At 46.4% G+C, this 21716-nt stretch overlaps 1 protein-coding gene across 1 annotated transcript; it reads right to left on the bottom strand.

The window, feature by feature from the left end:
- Positions 1–242: 242 nt before the first annotated feature.
- Positions 243–16888, bottom strand: LOC311320813 (C-signal-like). Its single transcript, XM_084452652.1, has 8 exons — positions 16863–16888; positions 16565–16684; positions 16413–16461; positions 15841–16028; positions 15439–15594; positions 15197–15307; positions 14948–15057; positions 243–364 (listed from the first exon to the last, which is right to left on the bottom strand). Exons 2-8 carry the CDS (start codon positions 16640–16642, stop codon positions 280–282), a joined length of 777 nt encoding a protein of 258 aa, XP_084308778.1. The 5' UTR covers positions 16643–16684; positions 16863–16888; the 3' UTR covers positions 243–279.
- Positions 16889–21716: the final 4828 nt, after the last annotated feature.

The raw sequence follows: 21716 nt of genomic DNA on the forward strand, positions 1-21716 counted from the left end.
TTTTAGAAAGCAACTGAGGGACTATTTAATACTGACATAATAATATAATTTATCATTTTGATCCTTGCAACTATATTCAGTTCTATGTTGGTTGTTTTTTTGTCACTCCCATTCCTTTTTATTCCTTTTTTTCCCATTACTTTTGGTCTCTTTTTTGTCCCTCTGTTTTGTGCTAGCCTACAGGGCAATGGAAGGAACAGCTCCATCCTACATGCATCAGGCACGACATGCCTCATACCTCATAACTGAGGGTTGCCAGGTTGGAGGGGGGCTCCTCCTCTACAGCTGGCACCGTGGAAAATCCATCCTGCACAGTGTCTGGCCTGAACCGCTCCGAAAGGACATCATCTGTGGCCTCCACTGGCTGTATAGGAAAAAAAAACTGCTATCACAGACTACATTTCCCATCTCCCATTGGGGTTATCAGAACTGTTGTGATGAGACTGATTCATGATGATAATGACAAGGATGCCAGATTAACTGAACTTCTTCTACAATATCAATATTTCGGTAATGATATTGGGGGACTAATGCTGTTGTGTAATTGACCAATGTTGCATACTGTACGTCATTGCTGAATACATACAGCCTAGAGCTACAGGACCTAATGGAAATGTAAACACCAGTACATTGCACTTTGCCTTCAGCACTAGATTATGCTCTTAGTCACTTGTTTTAGAAAGAAGATACACTTGTGAGTTCTGGCAAGAAGTAGTACATTGGCTTTTCCTACGTTAAATGCAATTATTGTTAGTCACTTTGGATAAAAGTGTCTGCTAAATGACTGTAATGTACTGTAATGTAATGTACAGTAACAGTGAAACCAGCGAACAGAGAAACCAAGTTCTCCATTGAAGAGAGCCTGGTGATGCAAGGTTAGGTGGAACAAACTGACCACTGACGTCAGGACAGCAGAGTCGCTGCCCATCTTTCGCCACCGGCTCAAAACGGTACCAGCAGAACCACACCAGTGGTACCAGTCTGTACTGTACCAGCAGACGCAGACAACTGGTACCAGGCTGTACCAGCAGCTGGACCGAAGAGATGCCTGAGCAGAGCCTCCTGGTAGAGCAGAGCCTCCAGAGGAGAGGTATACCTTGGCCTAAGAAGGCTCTGGGAAACGCATCGCCACCTAGAGGGGGACCTAACGACGTTCTTACGATGAACGTTGCGCTACGATGCCTCTGGGAAACGCACCCCTGGGGAGTAACAGTAGGCCTACACTGACTACGCTAAATCCTTTGGATAAAAGGGTCTGCTAAATGACTGTAATGTAATGTAATGTAGACTAAATGTAATTGCATTGTAGTTACTACTATAACAGCCGCGAGTGTAGCCTACAGACGTAACGGAGAATAGCCAGTTTGCGCGCTGTGCGCATGCGTGCTGGAGCAAGTGGTGAAGCTATTTCCTTTCTAAAGACGTTTCTAAAGATCATATTACAGAGGCATATGAAAAACCACAACAAGCCCTCGCTCTATGTGAGCACAACTAGCGATTCATAAAGACAGATTGATGACAACAACCGTTTCGCGGCAGAAAATAGATTTTTTAGAAGCTGCATTCTCAGTGCCCCGTCGCCGCCATTACATGGATAGACTTGGCCCGCGCTGGATTTTACATTTCTTCTACAGGCCTCCGAAATATATATTTATAGAATTATCTACACACCAACATTAGCTATTATAGGCCTACTTACATCCCTATCCCAAACGTCTGTCTCAGAAGTTTGAGAGTTAAACGCTGTGTCAAAGATCTTCACAGCTCCCTCAACATCACTGACCGTCTCGTAGATTGAAGTAAAATAAATCTGTTGTGAAAATAGAAACGTTATGAAAACAACTACACGAGCTATAGACATGCTGCTGGCGTTATCCGAATGTGCTTGGGCAGGTAGAAGTGGACACTCATAAGATAATAGATTTCTTTTGTTACATCGGCAAATGTAGCCTAGATGTCTTTTGTTACATCACAATGGGTGGATTTTCACAGTCTAGGCTGATTAATATAATGGAATACTCAACATAGTTAATGCAATACTCAGCATAGTTCATAGTAGGCTACAGTAGTAGTAGTAGTAGTAGTAATAATAATAATAATAATAATAATAATAAGTACATAAGAAGAATAATTTTCTACATTTGCAGTAAAACTTCCAATTTACAATAACACTCCAACACAAAACTTTGTTGAAATGCCCTTTAAGCATAGGCCTATTGCTCATCTTCAATAATGTATTTGAACTTTTACAACAAAACTATTCTGTGAGTTGTTTTGGGCATTTTTGGACTGCACCCCACAATGGCGGAAATGCTTTTTAGCCTTAACGTCATACCTCTCCACTCACCACCGTCTCTGCTCACTGATGCTGCGGACAGCGCCAGTGTAGTGAGTGGTAGTGGAGCGACAGCGCCGCCTAGGGACTTCCACAGGAACTATAGCCATAATGTTTCCTACACACGAGCCTTCAACTAAATGAAGCACAGAGACAGGGATTCACAGTGTGAAAGGTATTCTTGATAAAGTGCTATTATGGTTGTTTAAATGCCTGTCTATGTGGGCCTAAGTTAAGCTTCAATACTGAATGTCAGCAGTCTGTACTTTTCCAGAATGCAGTATGCATGAACAGTTATTATCTATGTTCTAGTGGCAGATAAAGTTGACGGCCAAGGACACATTACAATGAAAAGCCTGTTTAAATTGTAACACAGCAGAATACTTTATCTATCTCGGCTAGACAGGAATGAGCTCATATGACCAACATGATAGACAGTAGTTTCAACCAATCAGGTACTCAGACATATAGTCACGAGGTGTGGAACAAGCATAGCATCCTAGCCAGTATAAATATGTTCTCCCGACCCTTGGGGAGTGCGCTTATTCAGATACCCTTTTGTGTGTCTGTATAACTGTCCCTTCGCCGCGATTGTAATAAATGTAAGTTCTTTTATTCTATTCTGTTGTATTTCTAGTCCTCATTTTAACAAGGTTGTGTGGTTGTGCTGGCTCCTACGTTGAGAACCCTGTGGTAGGCTAACGGTGAATTCAATCTGATGTGTGACGAAAGTCTGTTGTGAGCCCAAACATCCCAGATCAACAGCGTTCAGCCACTACATTTACTGGTGTCAGAAGTGTGGATTCCGGCTGATCTGCCCGTCTGAGTGCACCTACGTTGGACTGATCACCCTTCACGCATCAACTTTAATAGCCAAGCCGTCGTCGGACGAGGTTGACGGCGAACGCAGGTCGCTCAGACGGCCAGTGAAGCCCGGAAGCCATCGATAGGACAGCCAACCACCACAGCCAGAGGACTTTTGCTTTTCTGTCATTCAAGTAAGTTCCAAACGTACATCTATTGTTCACAGAGTTAAAAAATCCTTTTTAATGAGAGTATATGTCTAGGGCTGCGCTTGTGACGTAAGCATAGAATATAGAGAGATTAAAGAGGTCCACACATTACACATTGGTTGCCACGGTGAAGTTCATAATGCTCGCTACATTATAACCATATAGCTCACAGAGAAGTGCTGTCCGTCCATAGACCAAGAATTCCCGCACCCAAAACACCGGTTATATGCTCACAGAGAAGTGCTGCGCCTGTGTTTAACATTTTAGTTGTTGAAGAATTATTCTTTTGGTTGGGTTTTCGATTTCATTGACTGTGTGAAGGTTTAATATCGGAGCGGTGTGAAATAGAACCATTACGACTCCGATATTAAACAGTGTTGCTGTTCCACATAGAGTACGTTCCTGTTCTGACTAAGGTACCATTCTGTTACTATTGTACTACTACTGTTATACTACTATTACTTAGCACTTGTTAAAGACGTGTGATTGAAGTGACTGTTGTGTTGTGTGCATTAGAGACCTGAGGTGCTTGAAAAATGGGTGCACAGGCAGGCAAAACACTCGCTGACCTCTGCTCTCAGAGTAAATGCTATGATTATATGAAAGAGACGCAAGGCGTCCGTAGCGTGGTCGGCCTCCGCAACCTCGATAAAATAGGTTGGCCCGCTAACGGTACGTTTGCAATACGTGTGATACAAGGCGTGAAGGATAAAGTGGAAGAGATGACAGAGAAGGAAAGGAGAAAGTTTAAGTTAGAGAGTGATGTTTGTGCGGTTCTCGGTCTCTGGGAAAAAGAGGCTAAGAACCGTCAGGAGGGATGTGAGATAACATTGTTTTCCAGTCAGGGGGGAGACACGGTGGGATCGTTTCAAGCTGATCAGGCTCGCAGAGATGATGAATATAGTCCGTTCGCCACCCCAGCCCCGCTGCAGCCAGCAGCTCAGCCACCTCCACCTCCACCAGCGAGCGCTCCACAACTGCCCCAACCGGCACCAGTGCCCCCTCTCTATCCCAATCTCTCTCTCTCTGTCCAGGCACAAGGCCCGCTGCAGCCAGCAGCTCCGCAACAGTCATCTCCACCCGCCTACCAGCAGGGGTCGTACCAGGCCAGGGAACCGCTACAATCAGGGCCACCCTCAATGTCCATCGATGAGGCGGCCATAAAACTCATCACCAACTACATAAAAAAAAGTAAACTATCTGAGGACAATTTTAACAAATTAATGACATCTCATAACTTCTCTCCAGCACCACAGACACCCGCCCCAAGGGCTCCACAGGCCGCCTCCACACCCCACTCAGGGGGTGCCTGCGGCGGCCCTGAAGACTCCGACACCGGGTTCGGAGCATCCGTGTCAGCTGAGGAGGAGGAGGAGGAGGCAGAGGAGGGACAGTACCCGATGATCGAGCTTCCTAATGCTAACGGAACAATGAGTTTAGTCCATCGGGCTATGTCTCCCAGTGACATTCATGATATGATACTGCAACTACCCCCACTAAAGACAGATTCTGAAGGGTATGCTAGACAATTAACCAGACTTTCTAGTGATTGCCTCCTCACTATCCAGGACCTCGTGCGCATCATCTACAAAACCGCTGGACCAGGGGCGCTGTGGGACCGGCTGAACCAAAGGGTGTTCCGGATCGTACAGCCAGGCACGAATTGGGTCGAAGCACCAGGAGGCAGTGTGGCCAACCACCAGATGCAGCTGTTCCTGAGAGACCTCCGCCGGAACCTGGTTCTCATCTGGCCCGTCAGCCGAGACCCCACAAAAGTAACCAACTGCGTACAGGGAGCCGAGGAGCTGGTGACGACCTACATAGACCGGCTGAAGAAAAGCATCGCTGATCACTTCCGTATGAACGACCAAATGGAGGGGTATGGATCCACGCTCGTGGGCATGGCCCTAAAGGGGATGAAGCCCGCCCTCTCACAGCGGGTGACCCAGACCTGGATTGGCTATGATGACAACCCCACTGCACACGACCTCATCATCCACGCCAGACACGCCGAGAAGCAGCAGAACGCGAAGGATGCCGAGGCTGTCGAGCAGGAGAAAAAGAAGGAGGCCAAAAGCAAGGCAAGTCTGAACACTGCACTAACTATGGTTATGTCTGATGCTCACGCCAGGCTCCACGACCCGCCCAGGGGGCCACGCCAGCAGCCAACGGTGCAGGGGAAGGAGCGGACCAGGAGCGGGCCACCGAGAGGCCCGTACGGACCAATGAGGTGCTTCAACTGTAAGGAGGAGGGCCACATGATTCGGGACTGTCCAAATCCAGAGACGGAGCAGCAGAGGGAGTGGAGGAGGAGGCACCAGAACCGCGAAGGAGACCCAGGTAGAGCAGGGAGAGGGCCCTTCCAGGTTCATAACGATGTTTCACAATACAAACAGGACCGTCCAAGGCAAAACCAAGGAACCGGAGGATCCGGAGGCACCTGGAAACCAGCCAACCGCAATGACGTCGCATGATGGGGCGAGGAGGCCAGGGAGGGAGTCTTTGATGATTGGCACGACTCGACCGTCCCTCCCTTTTCCGACAAGGCTGAAGGTACATCTAGCACTGATACGCACACCGAGGGAGTATACACTATGATTGAGGGAGCACACAGACGATTGCCCACTGTTCTTTTGACAATCGAAGGTCAGGACATAATGTTTCTTGTTGACTCCGGTGCTACCACGTCTGTGTTATGTGCTAACCACTGTAATTTCAGACCTACACTGTCGGGAGAGACCAGAACCACTAGAAACGCGTCTGGGGCCTCCACAACTGAACCACTCACTGTACCAATAAAATGCACGTTTCACACTGATCCAGCATCAATTGATTTTGAGCACTCATTTATCTTTAGCAAAGGGTGTCCCATGAATTTGCTGGCCAGGGACATCATGTGTAAACTCAACCTAAATTTAGTAGTTACAGATGCCGGAGTCAAAGCACACATACCACACCCAGACACAGACACAGAGTTCAGGCTAATGCTAGATGAACAGGACCGGTTTGCCCTTGTCCTGGAGTTAGCAGAGGAGGATGGGGACCTACTGGCACATATGGTTAATAATTTTAGGGAAGACATGACCGCAGACCCACCTATTTGCACAGTGCAAACACCACATGTCACTATGCAGGTTACAGCAAGCAAGGAGGAAGTTGAAGAATGGGTAAGGGATGTAGATGGAGCAGGTCCCAAGCTAGGCACAGGCAGGGTTAACAGCATCTATTTCAGCGACTCTATCACCACAGCAGGAGTCACCCTAGGAGACGCCGAGGCACACGACTTTGTGGCCGCCGTCCAGAAGGGGGTGCCCCATGTTTCTCTCACCAAAGGGCGGACGGATGCATGGGTTAGCCTCGGAGGTTTCACTGGGGCCTGTGAATGGCTGTGGAGAACGGGTAAACACAAGAAGGAGGGTTACACTCAGTTCAGTGAGGTAACCTCCCTCTTGATGTATGGTGAACTTGTATATAGATTGAAACTGTTTGACCCCATGATGTTGATAATGAGCCGAGATGTAATGGCAATTTTTGATCCACAGTACCTGATGACCGACGAGGAGCTGTGGCCCTTGCTAGGAGAAATGTTAGCTAAGTTACCCCACTGTATCTGGGCATCAGGGAAGTATGATGTAGGGAAAGTCAGGTCAGCCACCCCAGTGGTGGTATCCAACAGAGACGGAGGGGCCCAGGCGCCCAACGTGCGGGTAAAGCAATACCCCATCTCAAAGGAGGCAGAAGAGGGGGTAAGGCCGGTGCTGGAAGAGCTGTTAAAAGCGGGGGTGATTATAGATCTACCACAAGGAAGCCCTGTTAACACACCCATCTTCCCAGTAAAAAAGCACCAGGAAGCAGGTCAGCCACCAGAGTGGAGGTTTGTGCAGGATCTCAGGGCCGTGAATGAGGTATGTTTGAAGCTCGCTCCTTTGGTACCAGACCCTAACACAATATTTGAGCCTCTAACACCTGACTGCAAGTGGTACACTGTCATTGATCTGGCAAATGCTTTCTTTTCTGTACCAGTCGACCCCAAATCACAACACTGGTTCGCATTCACTTTCAACGGTCGATGCTACACCTGGACACGCTGTCCCCAGGGATGGACGAATTCGCCTACAATCTACAACGCTGCTCTATCCAACGACCTTCGTGAGTATGTCCCACCGGCTGGTGGGGTGCTCATTCAGTATGTTGATGACATACTTCTTGCTTGTCCCACCAGAGAAGGCTGTCTGGAAGGGACCGAGAGGCTCTTACGCCTGCTGGCGGCAGGAGGCCACAAGGCATCCAGGAAGAAAGCCCAGCTTGTGACACAACAGGTCACGTTCTTAGGCCACACACTCACGGCAGAAGGTAAACGCATCACACCAAGCCGGGTCACAGCAATCCTGGCCATGAAAAGACCAGGGACCAAGAAGGAAATTCTCTCTTTTCTTGGGATGGTTGGTTATTGTCGTACCTTCATTCCTGAATGCAGCAGGTTAGACAAAACACTGCGCACCCCGTTTCTCTCCCTTAAACCAGGAGAAAAGGTGATTTGGAGCCCGGAGATGGAGTCGGCTTGGGAGGAGCTAAGGTCCGCGCTCACCACCGCACCGTGTCTTGGGTACCAGGACCCCACCAAGCAGTACGACCTGTTCGTCGATGGGAGCGGTAAGTATGTGAGGTGTGTGCTGACCCAGAGGTATGGGGGAAGACACCGACCAATCGCTTACTTCTCACAGGCGTTCTCTGCTGTCGAGCTGGGGCTCCCTGGGTGCACGCGGGCCGTCGTGGCGTGCGACATCGCTCTGGTAAAGTGTGCTCCGATTGTAGGATACTGTAAAGTTGTCATTCAGGCCTCACACGCGGTGGCGGCGATCCTTAACTCTTCAGAGCAAGGCTGTCTTAGTACTGCCCGTGTTCAGCGGTACGAAAGTTCTCTCTTGAGTCAGTCCAACGTGTCAGTTGTCCGCTGTACCACACTTAACCCTGCAACCCTTCTCCCAGATGTCGACTTGGCGGAGGTGGAGCACGACTGCGTGGGACGAGTCGACGAAGAGTGCAAACCAAGGGCAGATTTGAAGGACGTGCCCCTGGAGGGCGCACGTGCACTTTACTGTGATGGTTCTGCTTCCATTGATCCCAATACAGGTCACAAACATGTGGGTTTTGCAGTTGTTTCCGACACAGAGGTAGTGACCAGTGGCAGGCTACAGGATACTTGGTCGGCACAACAGGCGGAGTTGTGGGCCCTCACCCAGGCGTGTGAGGCATCACGTGGTAACAAGGTCACCATTTTCACTGATAGCAAGTATGCGTGGGGCGTGGGTCACAGTTTCGGCGCCCTATGGGCCAAAAGGGGTTACAAAACATCAGCGGGCACCAACATCAAGAATAGGGAACTGATTGACGGCCTGCTCGCAGCTATGCTGCTACCCTCACAGCTGGCGGTAGTCAAGGTCATAGCACACACCAATGCAACAGACACAGCATCAAAAGGCAACCAGCGGGCCGATGAGGAGGCCAAGCGAGCGGCTGGTTACCACCTGACAGCTAATCCTAACTCTCTCTCCAATTGTGACACTTGCTTTCTCTCACAGGAACCAGAGGAGCTGACGGAGGAGGATCCAGTTGAGGGACAGGACTGTCTGGTGGCTGCAGGATCGAGTGTGCTTAGGAGAATGTACAGGACTGTCACGTTGCTCACGGACGTGGTCACGTGAGCAAAGGGGGGATTAGTCAAATCCTTACCCGATCATGGTACTGCCCAGGCATCACATAAACAGCAGAGAAAAAAAATAAAATTTGAAATTTAGAATTTGAAATTGGAATTGAAATTTGAAATTTGAAATTTGAAATTGAAATTTGAAATTTGAAATTTGAAATTTGAAATTTGAAAATTAGAATTTGAAATTTAGAATCATAGACCATGGGGGTCTAGCCCAGGGTGTAGGAGCTCATCTAATGCTTGATTTTGTGCACCTTACTCCTGCAGCCGGCAAGAACGTGGCGTTGGTGGTCGTGGACATGTACAGTAAGTGGGTGGAGGCTTACCCAATGAAACGGGAGACAGCACGAGGAGTGGCTGAGGCACTGTGCAGAGGTTGGTTCCCCACATTTGGCTTACCCAAGAAAATCTCCTCAGACAACGGCAGCCCGTTCGTCAGTGAGATACTGGCACACGCCACAGAACTGTTGGGAATAGAGCTCAAAACACACTGTAGCTATCACCCACAGTCGGCAGGACAGGTAGAAAGATCCAATGGGACCCTCAAGAGCAGACTCGCCAAACTCATGTCTGAAACCGGTCAGAATTGGGTCAAGTGCCTGCCCCTCGCTCTGCTGTCCATGAGAACCACGCCAAGGTCAGGGACACCTCTGACACCTTTTGAATGCATGTGACCGTCCCCCATACACAGGAGCGGATCCACCAGCAGACCTGGTACCACCACCCAATGCATGTGAATTCGCTGTATGTCTGTCTAAACAATTTTCTGTCATCAGATCCACTCTCACAGCCCAGGCATACGACCCAGCACCAGAACCAAACAACCCCATCAGCCCAGGATCCTTTGTGCTCATCCGAGCGTTCGGCCGCACTAAGTGGACCGACCCACGGTGGAGAGGTCCGTACGAGGTCATCGTCGCCACCCCAACAGCCGTCCGAGTGAACGAGAGACCAACCTGGGTACACACAGCACACGTGAAGCGTTGGAGAGGGGACGACATCCCAGAGGAAACCACCAGAGACTTCCCATCGTGTGAGCCAGAGTCACCCACAAAGGGGGGACCCGACACCCCACAAACTGACATTCCTTCTGTTCCCAGTCTTTCCCGTCAGGGAAAAACAACCAGTCGCAAAGCCCGCGGACCCTCAGGAGATCCCAGAAGAGGAGGAGGAGCCGACCCCAGCACCTAGGAGACCCCAGAGAGCGCGAAAGCCACCCGCTCACCTAGCCCAATATGAACGAAAGTAAGCTTATCGTTGCCACCACCATACTATTTACTGCTCTGTCATTCATCGACACCAGTGCTAAGGCCAGTGCCACTGCCATACTGCATTGAAATTTAGAATTTGAAATTTGGAATTGAAATTTGAAATTTGAAATTTAGAATTTGAAATTTAGAATTTGAAATTTGGAATTTGGAATTTGAAAATTGAAAATTAGAATTTGAAATTTAGAATCATAGACACGAGAGCCGTGGCCCTTGCTAAAGTCGAGCTACAGAGCACCTACACACATTCCCAGACACTGATAACAAACATACCCAGGAACCTCCTAGCTCGGGTAGACACGAGAGCCGTGGCCCCTGCTAAAGTCGAGCGACAGAGCCCCTACACACATTCTCAGACACTGATAACAAACACACCCCACACGGGAACCTCCTAACTCGGGTAGACACGTGAGCCGTGGCCCTTGCTAAAGTCGAGCTACAACCACCTCCCTACCGTGACAGACCAGCTGGCAGTCACTTAAAGGTTGAGCACCGGAGAGGACTTTTGAAGTCCTGAAGACCAAATCACCAAGAAGCTGAGTAAAACTGACCAACAGGGTCAACCTAAAAAGCAATAATACTGTTGTAAATTTCACTATTAAAGGCTCATGCCATAACTGACATTTTGAACTGTTTTATGATTGTACTAGTTACAGTACAGTAACTAGGTTCTATTATGTTTTATACTCTGTTTTAAAGTCACTGGGCTATTCAGATGTGTTTTCAAGTACTCTGTTGTTCCCCATTCTGATAGCTTAGCTTAGCATCATTCACCAGTAATGTTAACAGTAGAATGATCCATAGTATGGATCAAAGGGGGGAAATGTGAAAGGTATTCTTGATAAAGTGCTATTATGGTTGTTTAAATGCAAGGCCTGTCTATGTGGGCCTAAGTTAAGCTTCAATACTGAATGTCAGCAGTCTGTACTTTTCCAGAATGCAGTATGCATGAACAGTTATTATCTATGTTCTAGTGGCAGATAAAGTTGACGGCCAAGGACACATTACAATGAAAAGCCTGTTTAAATTGTAACACAGCAGAATACTTTATCTATCTCGGCTAGACAGGAATGAGCTCATATGACCAACATGATAGACAGTAGTTTCAACCAATCAGGTACTCAGACATATAGTCACGAGGTGTGGAACAAGCATAGCATCCTAGCCAGTATAAATATGTTCTCCCGACCCTTGGGGAGTGCGCTTATTCAGATACCCTTTTGTGTGTCTGTATAACTGTCCCTTCGCCGCGATTGTAATAAATGTAAGTTCTTTTATTCTATTCTGTTGTATTTCTAGTCCTCATTTTAACAAGGTTGTGTGGTTGTGCTGGCTCCTACGTTGAGAACCCTGTGGTAGGCTAACGGTGAATTCAATCTGATGTGTGACGAAAGTCTGTTGTGAGCCCAAACATCCCAGATCAACAGCGTTCAGCCACTACAACAGATAACAATTTTATTATTACAAAATATGAACGACGACTGAACCTATCAAACAAAGTGTGAGGGCAGAGACGCTCCATTCAAATCCAAGAAACGAATACAAAAAGGACACTATCAAGACCCTGAAGCTTGATTTCTAGATATGTTGTATTTTGCACAATTTACAGTAGGCTCAACATATGTTTGCATTACTAGGCAACCTATTTAGACTTGTTTATTCATTCTTACCCTTTGTATATTTTGATATGTTTACTGTACATTTGTATTTAACTAGGCCTATATTTGTTATTTTCCCTGAGATCCATGGGCCAACGTGAAGACCGTCCTGCTCTACGGCTCCGATATGTTGAAGACAACCGAGGGCCTCTCAAGAAAGATCCAGGTTCTTGTTAACAAATGCCTGCGTTACATCCTCAAGCTATGGTGGCCCATCAAGACCATAAATGAGGAGCTGTGAGGGATCACAAACCAGGACGACATAGCTACCACCGTCAAAAGGAGAAAGTGGAATTAAGATAGGTCACACCCTTAGGAAGGACTCAAATAACATCACGAGACAGACCCTGGACTGCAATCCACAGGGAAAGAGGAAACAGGGTTGGCCAAGAAACCTGGAGACGCTCCACACTCCAAGACCTGAAGAACATTGGAGTGAGCTGGCAGGAAGCCCAGGCCCAGAAGAGAGAGAGATGGAGAGCTCTGGTGGACACCCTATGCCCCTGAACGGGGTCAAGAGGACTAAGTCACTAAAACAATGTACTTTCTACATCTGCAGAGAGTAGAGCTTGAGGTGTTTAGTAGAGCTAGATATGTCTGTATTTCAACATTCATTACAGTATATGACTTTAGACCATACAGGAGCATGGACTTGTTTGCCCACTAGATGGAGACGTTATTGTACTCTTATTCACTCTACCATGGTTTGTAGGGAGCTTACTTTGGTCAATCATTGATACAAATGATGTGACATTAGTAGCACCAGATATGTCTGTATTTCAACATTCATTATAGGACTTTTGACCATACAGGTGCATGGATTTGTTTAACAACTAGTGAATGTTGCGTCCAAGGGTCATGCCTCTCGATTCCAGATTGCCGGCATGCTATATAAAATCACACATTATGCTGTCTTTCTTTGGTTCATTATAAACAAACAAAGCCAGAAAATTGAGGGGTCTTCTACAGGGCAATATAGTGGGATCTCAGTATAAAAACGCCTAATGAGAAGCAGGGGGCTTGATACCACAAGGGAACATGCATAATGGGTGGGGGACAACATGTTTACATGTGTACAGTACTTGTTGTTGTTGGCAACACCGCCCCAATAGCGGACCCTAGGACTACAACTGGCTAAATTGGCTGTGATTGAGAGACTTGTGCCACTGATGGTTTGATTGGTTTCCATCTGCCTCGTTAGTATGTGTACAGTATTTCTAGCCTACATGTACAGTAGCTCCCATCTTGTTCTTTGTCTGTTCCATTTGCTGTAGCTGTGCATAGTCCCTGGTGTTTCCGGTGCCATCTTGTAAGTCTGTAAGTTTATAAGCTCTGTCTTTTCTTCTTCACTTGTCGAGTGTATACCTTGGTTTTATTGTTTAGTCTTTGGTTTTGTGAAAACTGCTGAAACCTCAATGCACCTGTGACAGTTACATGCAGCCCTTGTGATTGCTTAAGTCAGTGTGAAACTACTTACGGTAGCTATTGTTATTGTTTATGTTGCTAGGCTACCTTGTTTGCGGAAGTTTACACACGTACGTGCTGCAAAAATAGTTCTATGCTAAATATTTTAAAAAGCCTTTCCAGATGAACTAGAATCTTACTTTATGGCGAATTATATGTTAGAACGCCAACTAACACCTTGTGAGTTTCTTTCTTTGAAATTGTGAGTTTAACATGTTTTTTGAATGATTTTTCACGGTGCCCACCCACATCCATTGTATGACCAAAACGGTGGTAGCCTAGAGCAATTATCAGACTTTCTCAAAAGTGCTAGTTTTGATCTGAACCATTATATATGATCATAAGGAACCTTAAAACAGGGCTAAACATGAACACGGATATTTCTAAAAACGCATTTTCCGGCCTCCGGTAAAAAAAAAAAAAAAAAATCACTTCCACACCAACAGATTTTTGGAAAATATCACCGTCCACACGACAATAAAAGGATGGAGATAAAAAGGTTTTAAGGCTTGCATCTGCCGGGCCTTGTCCAGAATCTACGTTTACTGCGTAGTCCTACTTTGGACCTCGCAACATTATGAAGAGGTGGAATAAAAACTATTTAGCGCTATATTTACTCTTCTCCTCTCGGCGGTGTAGTGGTGGAGTAAAGCCAGGTTGATTTCTAATGCATTAATCAAGCCTAGCAACATGGACCAAATATAAAGAGTCCTAATAGCCGCCATAGTTCAGACTGTTCCTGGCGCATGCAATAGAGAACGGCGCGCAAAGGAGACCCGAAAGCTCCATTTGACCCTTTCCCACTTAAACCAGAGTTTTTACAGATCTCCACCTTGGAAGGCGTTTTCAGTGACCAGAAACTCTGTGTATGTGTGGACGGGAGGCCAAAAAGAAGAGAAAAAAGTGTTTGTTGAGGAAAATGTTTTCATAAATATCTGTGTACGTGTGGACGGAGGCTAAGACTCTTTTAACTTGACAGAAAGCGGGGCCCTGGACAGCCTCACATCAGAAGAGATGGCTCAGCCCTAGTCTCTGCTTCACCTACCTACCTACCTACAGGGTTTCTGCTGACCCCTCATTATACTGGGTTCTGTCACACTCTGTCCCACCAGTGGACACACAGAAAATCACATCCATATCATTTGGGAGAACGGATTGAATAAAACTTTAGAATGGCATTGGAATAATTTTGTTTGGAGTCCTTCATTATTCATGTATTAACCAGTATTGTGTGTGGGGGTCACATGCTGCATGGGTCACCTGTATCACCATTTTTATCTATATACAAAATCAATCACAGATATGACATTACATATCTCAAAGGGAAAACACTCCAAATCACACACACACACACAATTTCCAGTGAATACCACATGTGATTGAATAAATGTTAAGATCTGTAATTTTTTTGTCCATCTGAGACAAATATTGTCTACCATCCAATCCAAGGAGCAGAAATTCAGCTGTATCATTCAACCTTTCACCACAGTGAGCTTCACCATGGCAGTTTGTTTCCAGAGTACTCTAGAAATCCTCCATGGTCCTTCTCCGTCAGACCAGCCACGACTGCCAGCACTGATGAGATGCTCTCCTCCACAGAGAGCCCCGCCTAGACAGAAACAAAGACTTCAGCATCAACAAATAAGCTGTTTGCACCGCAGTTGAACAACCCTGTCAAAACTCCGCTAGGGTGTCTGAATACCTCAAATAAAGGTTTGTAGTACGGCTCAACAGTATGTAGCACTTACATTAGGGCCTCCCATGTCAGTGCGGACCCATCCAGGGTGCAGGGCCATGCACAGGACCCCCTCTGCCTCTAGGTCACTAGCCAGACACCTCGTCACCATGTTCAGAGCCGCCTGTGACGATAAGGCAGAGAAATTAAGAACCCCAGAATCCACCCTGTGTATGAATTAACCTGACTGACCTAAGCAACTCGCAACTCTCAGGGTTCAAAAAGTGCATGTGGGAGCCAACTACAGCTTCTCACCTTGGAGGTTCTGTACGCATAGCTCTTGAACATGGCCCCGGCGCCCCAGTTGCTCTGGATTGAGCCCAGGATGGAGGAGATGTTGATCACCACTGCTCTGTGGAGCCCCATCCCTGTCCCTCTGGCTGCAGCCCTCTGGAGCAGGGGCAGGAATGCCTGGGAGAGACAGTGGGAATCACAAACAATACTGTCAACCATACCATCTATAGATGAATCAGGGCTAACTTCAATAAGACTGTGAGTATCTGTCAGTGTCTTTAGAACACTTCATTGTATGTATTATTTTCGTATATGGAAGCATCCACACACACGCACACACACACCACTATATGAACCAAAGGAGATTATCCTAGAACACAATTATCTTTCAGTGTCCTCCGCATGAGACCCAACCTCATTTACCTTGGTGATGAACAAAGGGGCTACTGTGTTGCTCTCAAACGTCTTCATCATGGCCTCAGGCGTGACAGTGTTCAAGTCAGTGGAGATGTTGATGGCTGCGTTATTGATGAGACAGTTGAGCCCATCTTCCCCCACTATGGACATCACCTCTTGCAGTGCTGTGTTAATGCTGGGCTGGCTGGTAACATCTGAAAGGGACACACAAACAGATAAAACACAGTAAACAAATAAACAAACTTAGAACACTTCAAAGTAGTATGAGACTGGTCACACATCTGCAGTTAAAAAACAAAGTATTATTCGATCAGGTTTCTGTAGCCTGAGCCATGAGCAAGTTGGCCACGTTGCTTTGTTGCAACGTGCTGACGCCACCTACTGTGATAACGGTGGCATAGCTACACAGGTGATTTGCAAAGACCATATGCTACTAATCATGAACACTTGAGACAAGTTTGTGAACTACAGCGAAGCTAAAAAAACAAACAATAAAAAAACACTTAGTTTGGCTCCTGTTGATGAGACTTGGCTCTACTTACTCACCGAGACTAAGTTAGCTCTAACTACTTACTCACCGAGTGGCACAATGTAAACACCTGGGTAGGAATTAAGTTCTTGTAGATCCTAAAATGAGAGCAATGTCGTGTGAATTCTCATTCTTCAAATCAGCCTGAAGTTACACCAATGTTTCTATGTAGCGATATTAGGCTCGACTACGCTTAGTTACCTCTGAAGCGCTGGGATTGCGAGCAGTCGCTATTATTGTTTTGGGTCGCTGATCACTCCTCGCCAGTTCTTTAACCATCTGCAGACCGAGGCCTCTGCTCGCCCCTGTTATCAGGACAGACTGGCATTTGCTGAAATTAAAACTCATGGTAGCCTATTATCGCAGTACACCGATCTCAGTGCCGTCTGTAGCTGATTGAAACCATGGAAAAACAGAACAGGAAAGCAATCTGTTGGAGGCCGTGGCTACAGTTTCATCACTTTTAGCGGTATTATTATGTAGTGTTTTGCATCCCTACCGGGTGGTGTTGTGTCACGTTTTCTATCCGGATGATGCTAGGATGGATCGTCTGGAGGGTGGGGGGCGGGAACTCCGCTCCACGTCATCAAAAGCTCACAGCGAGCGTTGAGCAGTTCCCCTATTTATATTATACCTCCATGCCCGTTATATGATACCTCCATGCCCGTTATATTATACCTCCATGCCCGTTATATTATACCTCCATGCCCGTTATATTATACCTCCATGCCCTGCTCGCCCGCGAGCCTCCAGGCGAGCATACCCGAGCATACCCGAGCATACCCGAGCAGGAGTATTGCGATATGCGGAGCTCGCCCAGTCAGCGCCATCCGAGTAGCTCCACTCCTGGGTCCAATTTCGTAAATGAGCCTGACCCCTGTGTCCACGGGTCTGTCCCAATTCAAGGGTTGCATCCTGCCTCATTATTATGTATTTCAAACAAATATATTATTAATCTTGAATAGATAACCTGATTATTATGCATTTCAAACAAATATACGTTATGTATTTTGAATACATAATCTGATTATTATGCATTTAAAGCAAATAGACTTTATTTATACTGAATACATAAACCTGGTGATTATGCATTTCAAATAAATAGGTTTTATTACACTGACAAATATGCATCATGTAAAGTTTATTAGGTACATTTATGTTAAAACTACCTAAAGCAAATTCATGGAAATTTGTCATGCAATTAAATTACATAAATCTTAAAAGTTAGGCTTAAATATTTCTGTGAGTGCAGTGTACCAGTAGAGACCAGTGTATCTGGAGGAGCCCAGTGTACCAGTAGGAGACCAGGCCTAGGTCTGTGTGAGTTTCAGAAGAACATCTTCACTCTTCATAGTGTTTATAATCTGATAATCTGCATCCTCTGCTTGCAGTTTGAGGTCTCCTAGCTGAGCTCTGTGCAACACCGCCACTATGTGGTTGACTGCTATCATTGCATGTTGATGAAGGTCTTCGGGTGGCCAGTTAAATAGTGTTACAGAAACATGACAATAACTAGAATAGCGCTCAGGGAGCACAGACCTCTGCCTGTGATGCTTTTCGTCAGCATGTACAATTGTTGAATGTGTGCTTTTTTAGTTTAGCAGTTCTATATGGCCAACTTGAAAATGCATGTTGCAGATGAAATATTGATCACCTTGATGAAGCTGAATCTGTTGTAGTGTGAGACCAAGCTGATCAGGGTGCTGTTCTGGGTTTAAAATGACCCGCCATAGGAATTGAATGGGTAAAATGACCCGCTATAGGAAATGAATGGGTAAGACAATATTATGTTCATCCAGCAGATGGAAAACATCCCCATACACACCCACAGCCACAACTCACCTGGGTTACCCGGGTTCTAGGTCTAAAATGAGCCCCCGTTTTATAGTGTTCAAGGCCAAATTTGACTGATCTGTTTTAACTGCTCTTATATGAACACAGAAACCATAAATCCCCAAATGAATGTGAACCGCCTGAAGCATTCAGGTCAATACCATTCTCTTAGTGTACACCACATGCTCCCCCACACGTCCATAGTGTGAAACCACTTGGATACTGAAAGTGTAGAGCCATGACCGGTCAATACAAAGTTATTCTAAGTGATCATCTTTATCCTATTAGTGAAACATATCCAGATGAAAATGATTTATTTCAAAACAGCAATACACCAATCCACAAAACACAAAATCAGTGAATGTTTTGATTTGTATGAACATGATGTCAATATGTTGTGGCCTTCCAATTAATCCACTTAAAACTTAGCTAGCTAGCTACATTACAATATATTACAGTCATTTAGCTGACACTTATCCAAAGATACTTACAATAATTGCATTTAAAGTAGTTGCCAGAACTCACAAGTGCATCACCTTTCTAAAACAAGTGACCAAGAGCATAATCTAGTGCTGAAGGCAAAGTGAAGAATAGCAAACAAAAAATAGAATAGGTGCTTGGTACAGTACTACTCCTGGTAGTACTGTACCTCTTGAAGAGGTCTGTTTTGAGCCTGCAGCGAAAGATGTGCTGCGACTCTCCTGACGTCAGTGGGTAGTTCATTCCACCACTGTGGGGCCTGGACAGAGAAGAGCCGTGACCGCGTCATTTGACTATAGGGGCCTCGCAGTGACCGGGCGACCAGTCCTCCCGAGGTAGCAGAGTGTAGTGGTCAGGCGGGAGTGTAGGGTTTGATCATGGCCTGGAGGTAGGAGGGAGCTGTTCCTTTCATTGCCCAGCAGGCTAGTACCAGAGTTTTAAACTGGATGTAAGCTGCTACAGGGAGTCAGTGTAGAGAACGGAGAAGGGAGGTTGTGTGAAAAAACTTTGTGGGTGGTTGAAGTCCAGGCACAGAGCCGCTTTCTGGACAAATTCCACAGGTTTAATGGCTAACGCCATGGCCCCAGCAAGGAGGGAGTTGCAGTAATCCAGGCGGGAGATGAGAAGGGCCTGGATCAAGGTGATTATAGTTAACGAAAACTAACGAAAAAATGAAAACTAGGTGTGAGAATATATAAACTTTTTGTTTTAAAACGATTAATTTTAGTTGACTGAAATAAAATAAAAAATCTTCCACTCATCAATTTTTTGTTTTTTCCTCATTCTTCTACTATAAGATGTATACTATCACTATATTAAAGGAGTAGTAAAGGGAAAATGCATGTACCGAGGTGCTCATGTAGGCCCTTGTCATCTCGCGTTTGGACTAGTGCAACTCCCTCCTGGCTGGGGCAGCCCTGCCTCGGCCATTAAACCCCTGGAACTTGTCCAGAAAGCTGCTGCTCGCCTGGTGTTCAACCACCTAAGTTCTCCCACAAACTTCCATTCTCTGTTCTCTACACTGGCTCCCTGTAGCAGCTTGCATCCAGACTCTGGGACTATCCTATAGGGCAATGAATTAAACAGCTCTCTCCTACCTCCAGGCCATAGTCAAACCCTACACTCCCTCCCAACCACTATGCTGTGTTACCTTGGGGTGAGTGGTTGCCTCGTCACTCCGAGGCTCCAGCGGTCGATCGATAAGGTCACGGCTCTTAACTGTCCTGGCCCTGCAGTGATGTAATGAACTGCCCACTGACATCAGGACAGCAGAGTCGCTGCCCATCTTTTGCCACAGGCTCAAAACTCACTTCTTCAAGAGATACAGTAGTACCACGATCCTACCTCTTAGGCGCCTATTATATTTTTTGTTTGCTATTCTGCACTTTGCCTTCAGCACGAGACTATGCACTTAGTCACTTGTTTTAGAAAGGAGATGCACTTGTGAGTTCTGGCAAGTAGTACATTGGCTTTTCCTACGTTATTTTTTTTTATTTTTTATAAAAGTGTCAGCTAAGTGAGTGTAATGTAATGTAATATAATGTTTACTTCCCAAATTAAATGCATTTGAACAATAGATCTCTGTGGTTATCCCCTACTAGTTTTTCTCTTGTTCACTTTCCCTCGAGTTCTTGGTGGCCAATGAGCTGTTTTTGAGCATTGATCTCTTCCTTCAACCTTAATAAACAGACAAAAACTCTCATTACCATCACATCATTTGGCAAGAATTGAGAAAGTGCATCCAGATGCATTTGCTCCTACCCAAGTATCTCCCTCTCTGTGGAGGTGAGTGAGCGCTCCAAGGTGCTGTTTTTGAGCTCTGTCTGTATCAGCCTTTTCTTTAGACTGTCTCTCTCCCTCAGTCTGAATGTGTCCAGGCGCTCTGCCTCTCTCCCCTGTTTTTGATGGGCATTAATCTCTTCCTTCAACCTTAATAAACAGACAGAAACTCTCATTACCATCAAATCATTTGGCAAGAATTGAGAAGATGCATCCACATTTGCTCCTACCCAAGTATCTCTCTGTCTGTGGAGACAAGTGAGCGCTGCAGGATGTTGTTCTGGATCTCTGTGTGTAACAGACTTTCTTTCAGACCGTCTCTCTCCTCCCTCAGTCTGAATGTCAACAGGCGCTCTGCCTCTCTCCCCTGTTTTTGATGGGCATTGATCTCTTCCTTCAACCTTAATAAAGACAAACTCTCATTATCATCAAGTCATTTGACAAGAATTGAGAAGGTACATCTAGGTGCATGGCTGTCTGGGATATATGAGAGGCCCTGTGCGAAATAGGCATTGCGAGCCCCCCCCCAGAGATGGCTCTGTGTACCCCCGGAAAGGCCCCCCCCCTCGACACGCCTCTGTCTCCCATCCGAAACGCCAGCCCCCCCCCCCCCCGACACGGCTCTGAGTCGTGGCAGCGCTAGAATGAAAATAAAGTTACTGCCTGCCGTGAGGCCCTCTAAAGCGCGAGGCCCGGGGCGATCGCACCTTTTGCCCCCCCACTAGCGGCGGCCCTGTCCAGATGCATTTGCTCCTACCCAAGAATCTCCCTCTCTGTGAAGGTGAGTGAGCGCTCCAAGGTGCTGTTTTTGCGCTCTGTGTGTATCAGACTTTTCTTTAGACCGTCTCTCTCCTCCCTCAGTCTGAGTATTTCCAGGCGCTCTGCCTCTCTCCCCTGTTTTTCATGGGCATTGAACTCTTCCTTCAACCTAAATAAACAGACAGAAACTCTCATTACCATCAAATCATTTGGCAAGAATTGAGAAGATGCATCCACATTTGCTCCTACCCAAGTATCTCTCTCTCTGTGGAGGCAATTGAGCGCTGCAGTCTGAATGTCAACAGGAGCTCTGCCTCTCTCCCCTGTTTTTGATGGACATTGATCTCTTCCTTCAACCTTAATAAACAGACAAAAACTCTCATTACCATCACATCATTTGGCAAGAATTGAGAAGGTGCATCCAGGTGCAGGGCCGTCTGGGATATATGAGAGGCCCTGTGCGAAATAGGCATTGCGAGCCCCCCCCCCCGACACGCCTCTG

This window comes from Borostomias antarcticus (genome assembly GCF_949987555.1).
Source record: "Borostomias antarcticus genome assembly, chromosome: 18".
Taxonomy (NCBI): domain Eukaryota; kingdom Metazoa; phylum Chordata; class Actinopteri; order Stomiiformes; family Stomiidae; genus Borostomias; species Borostomias antarcticus.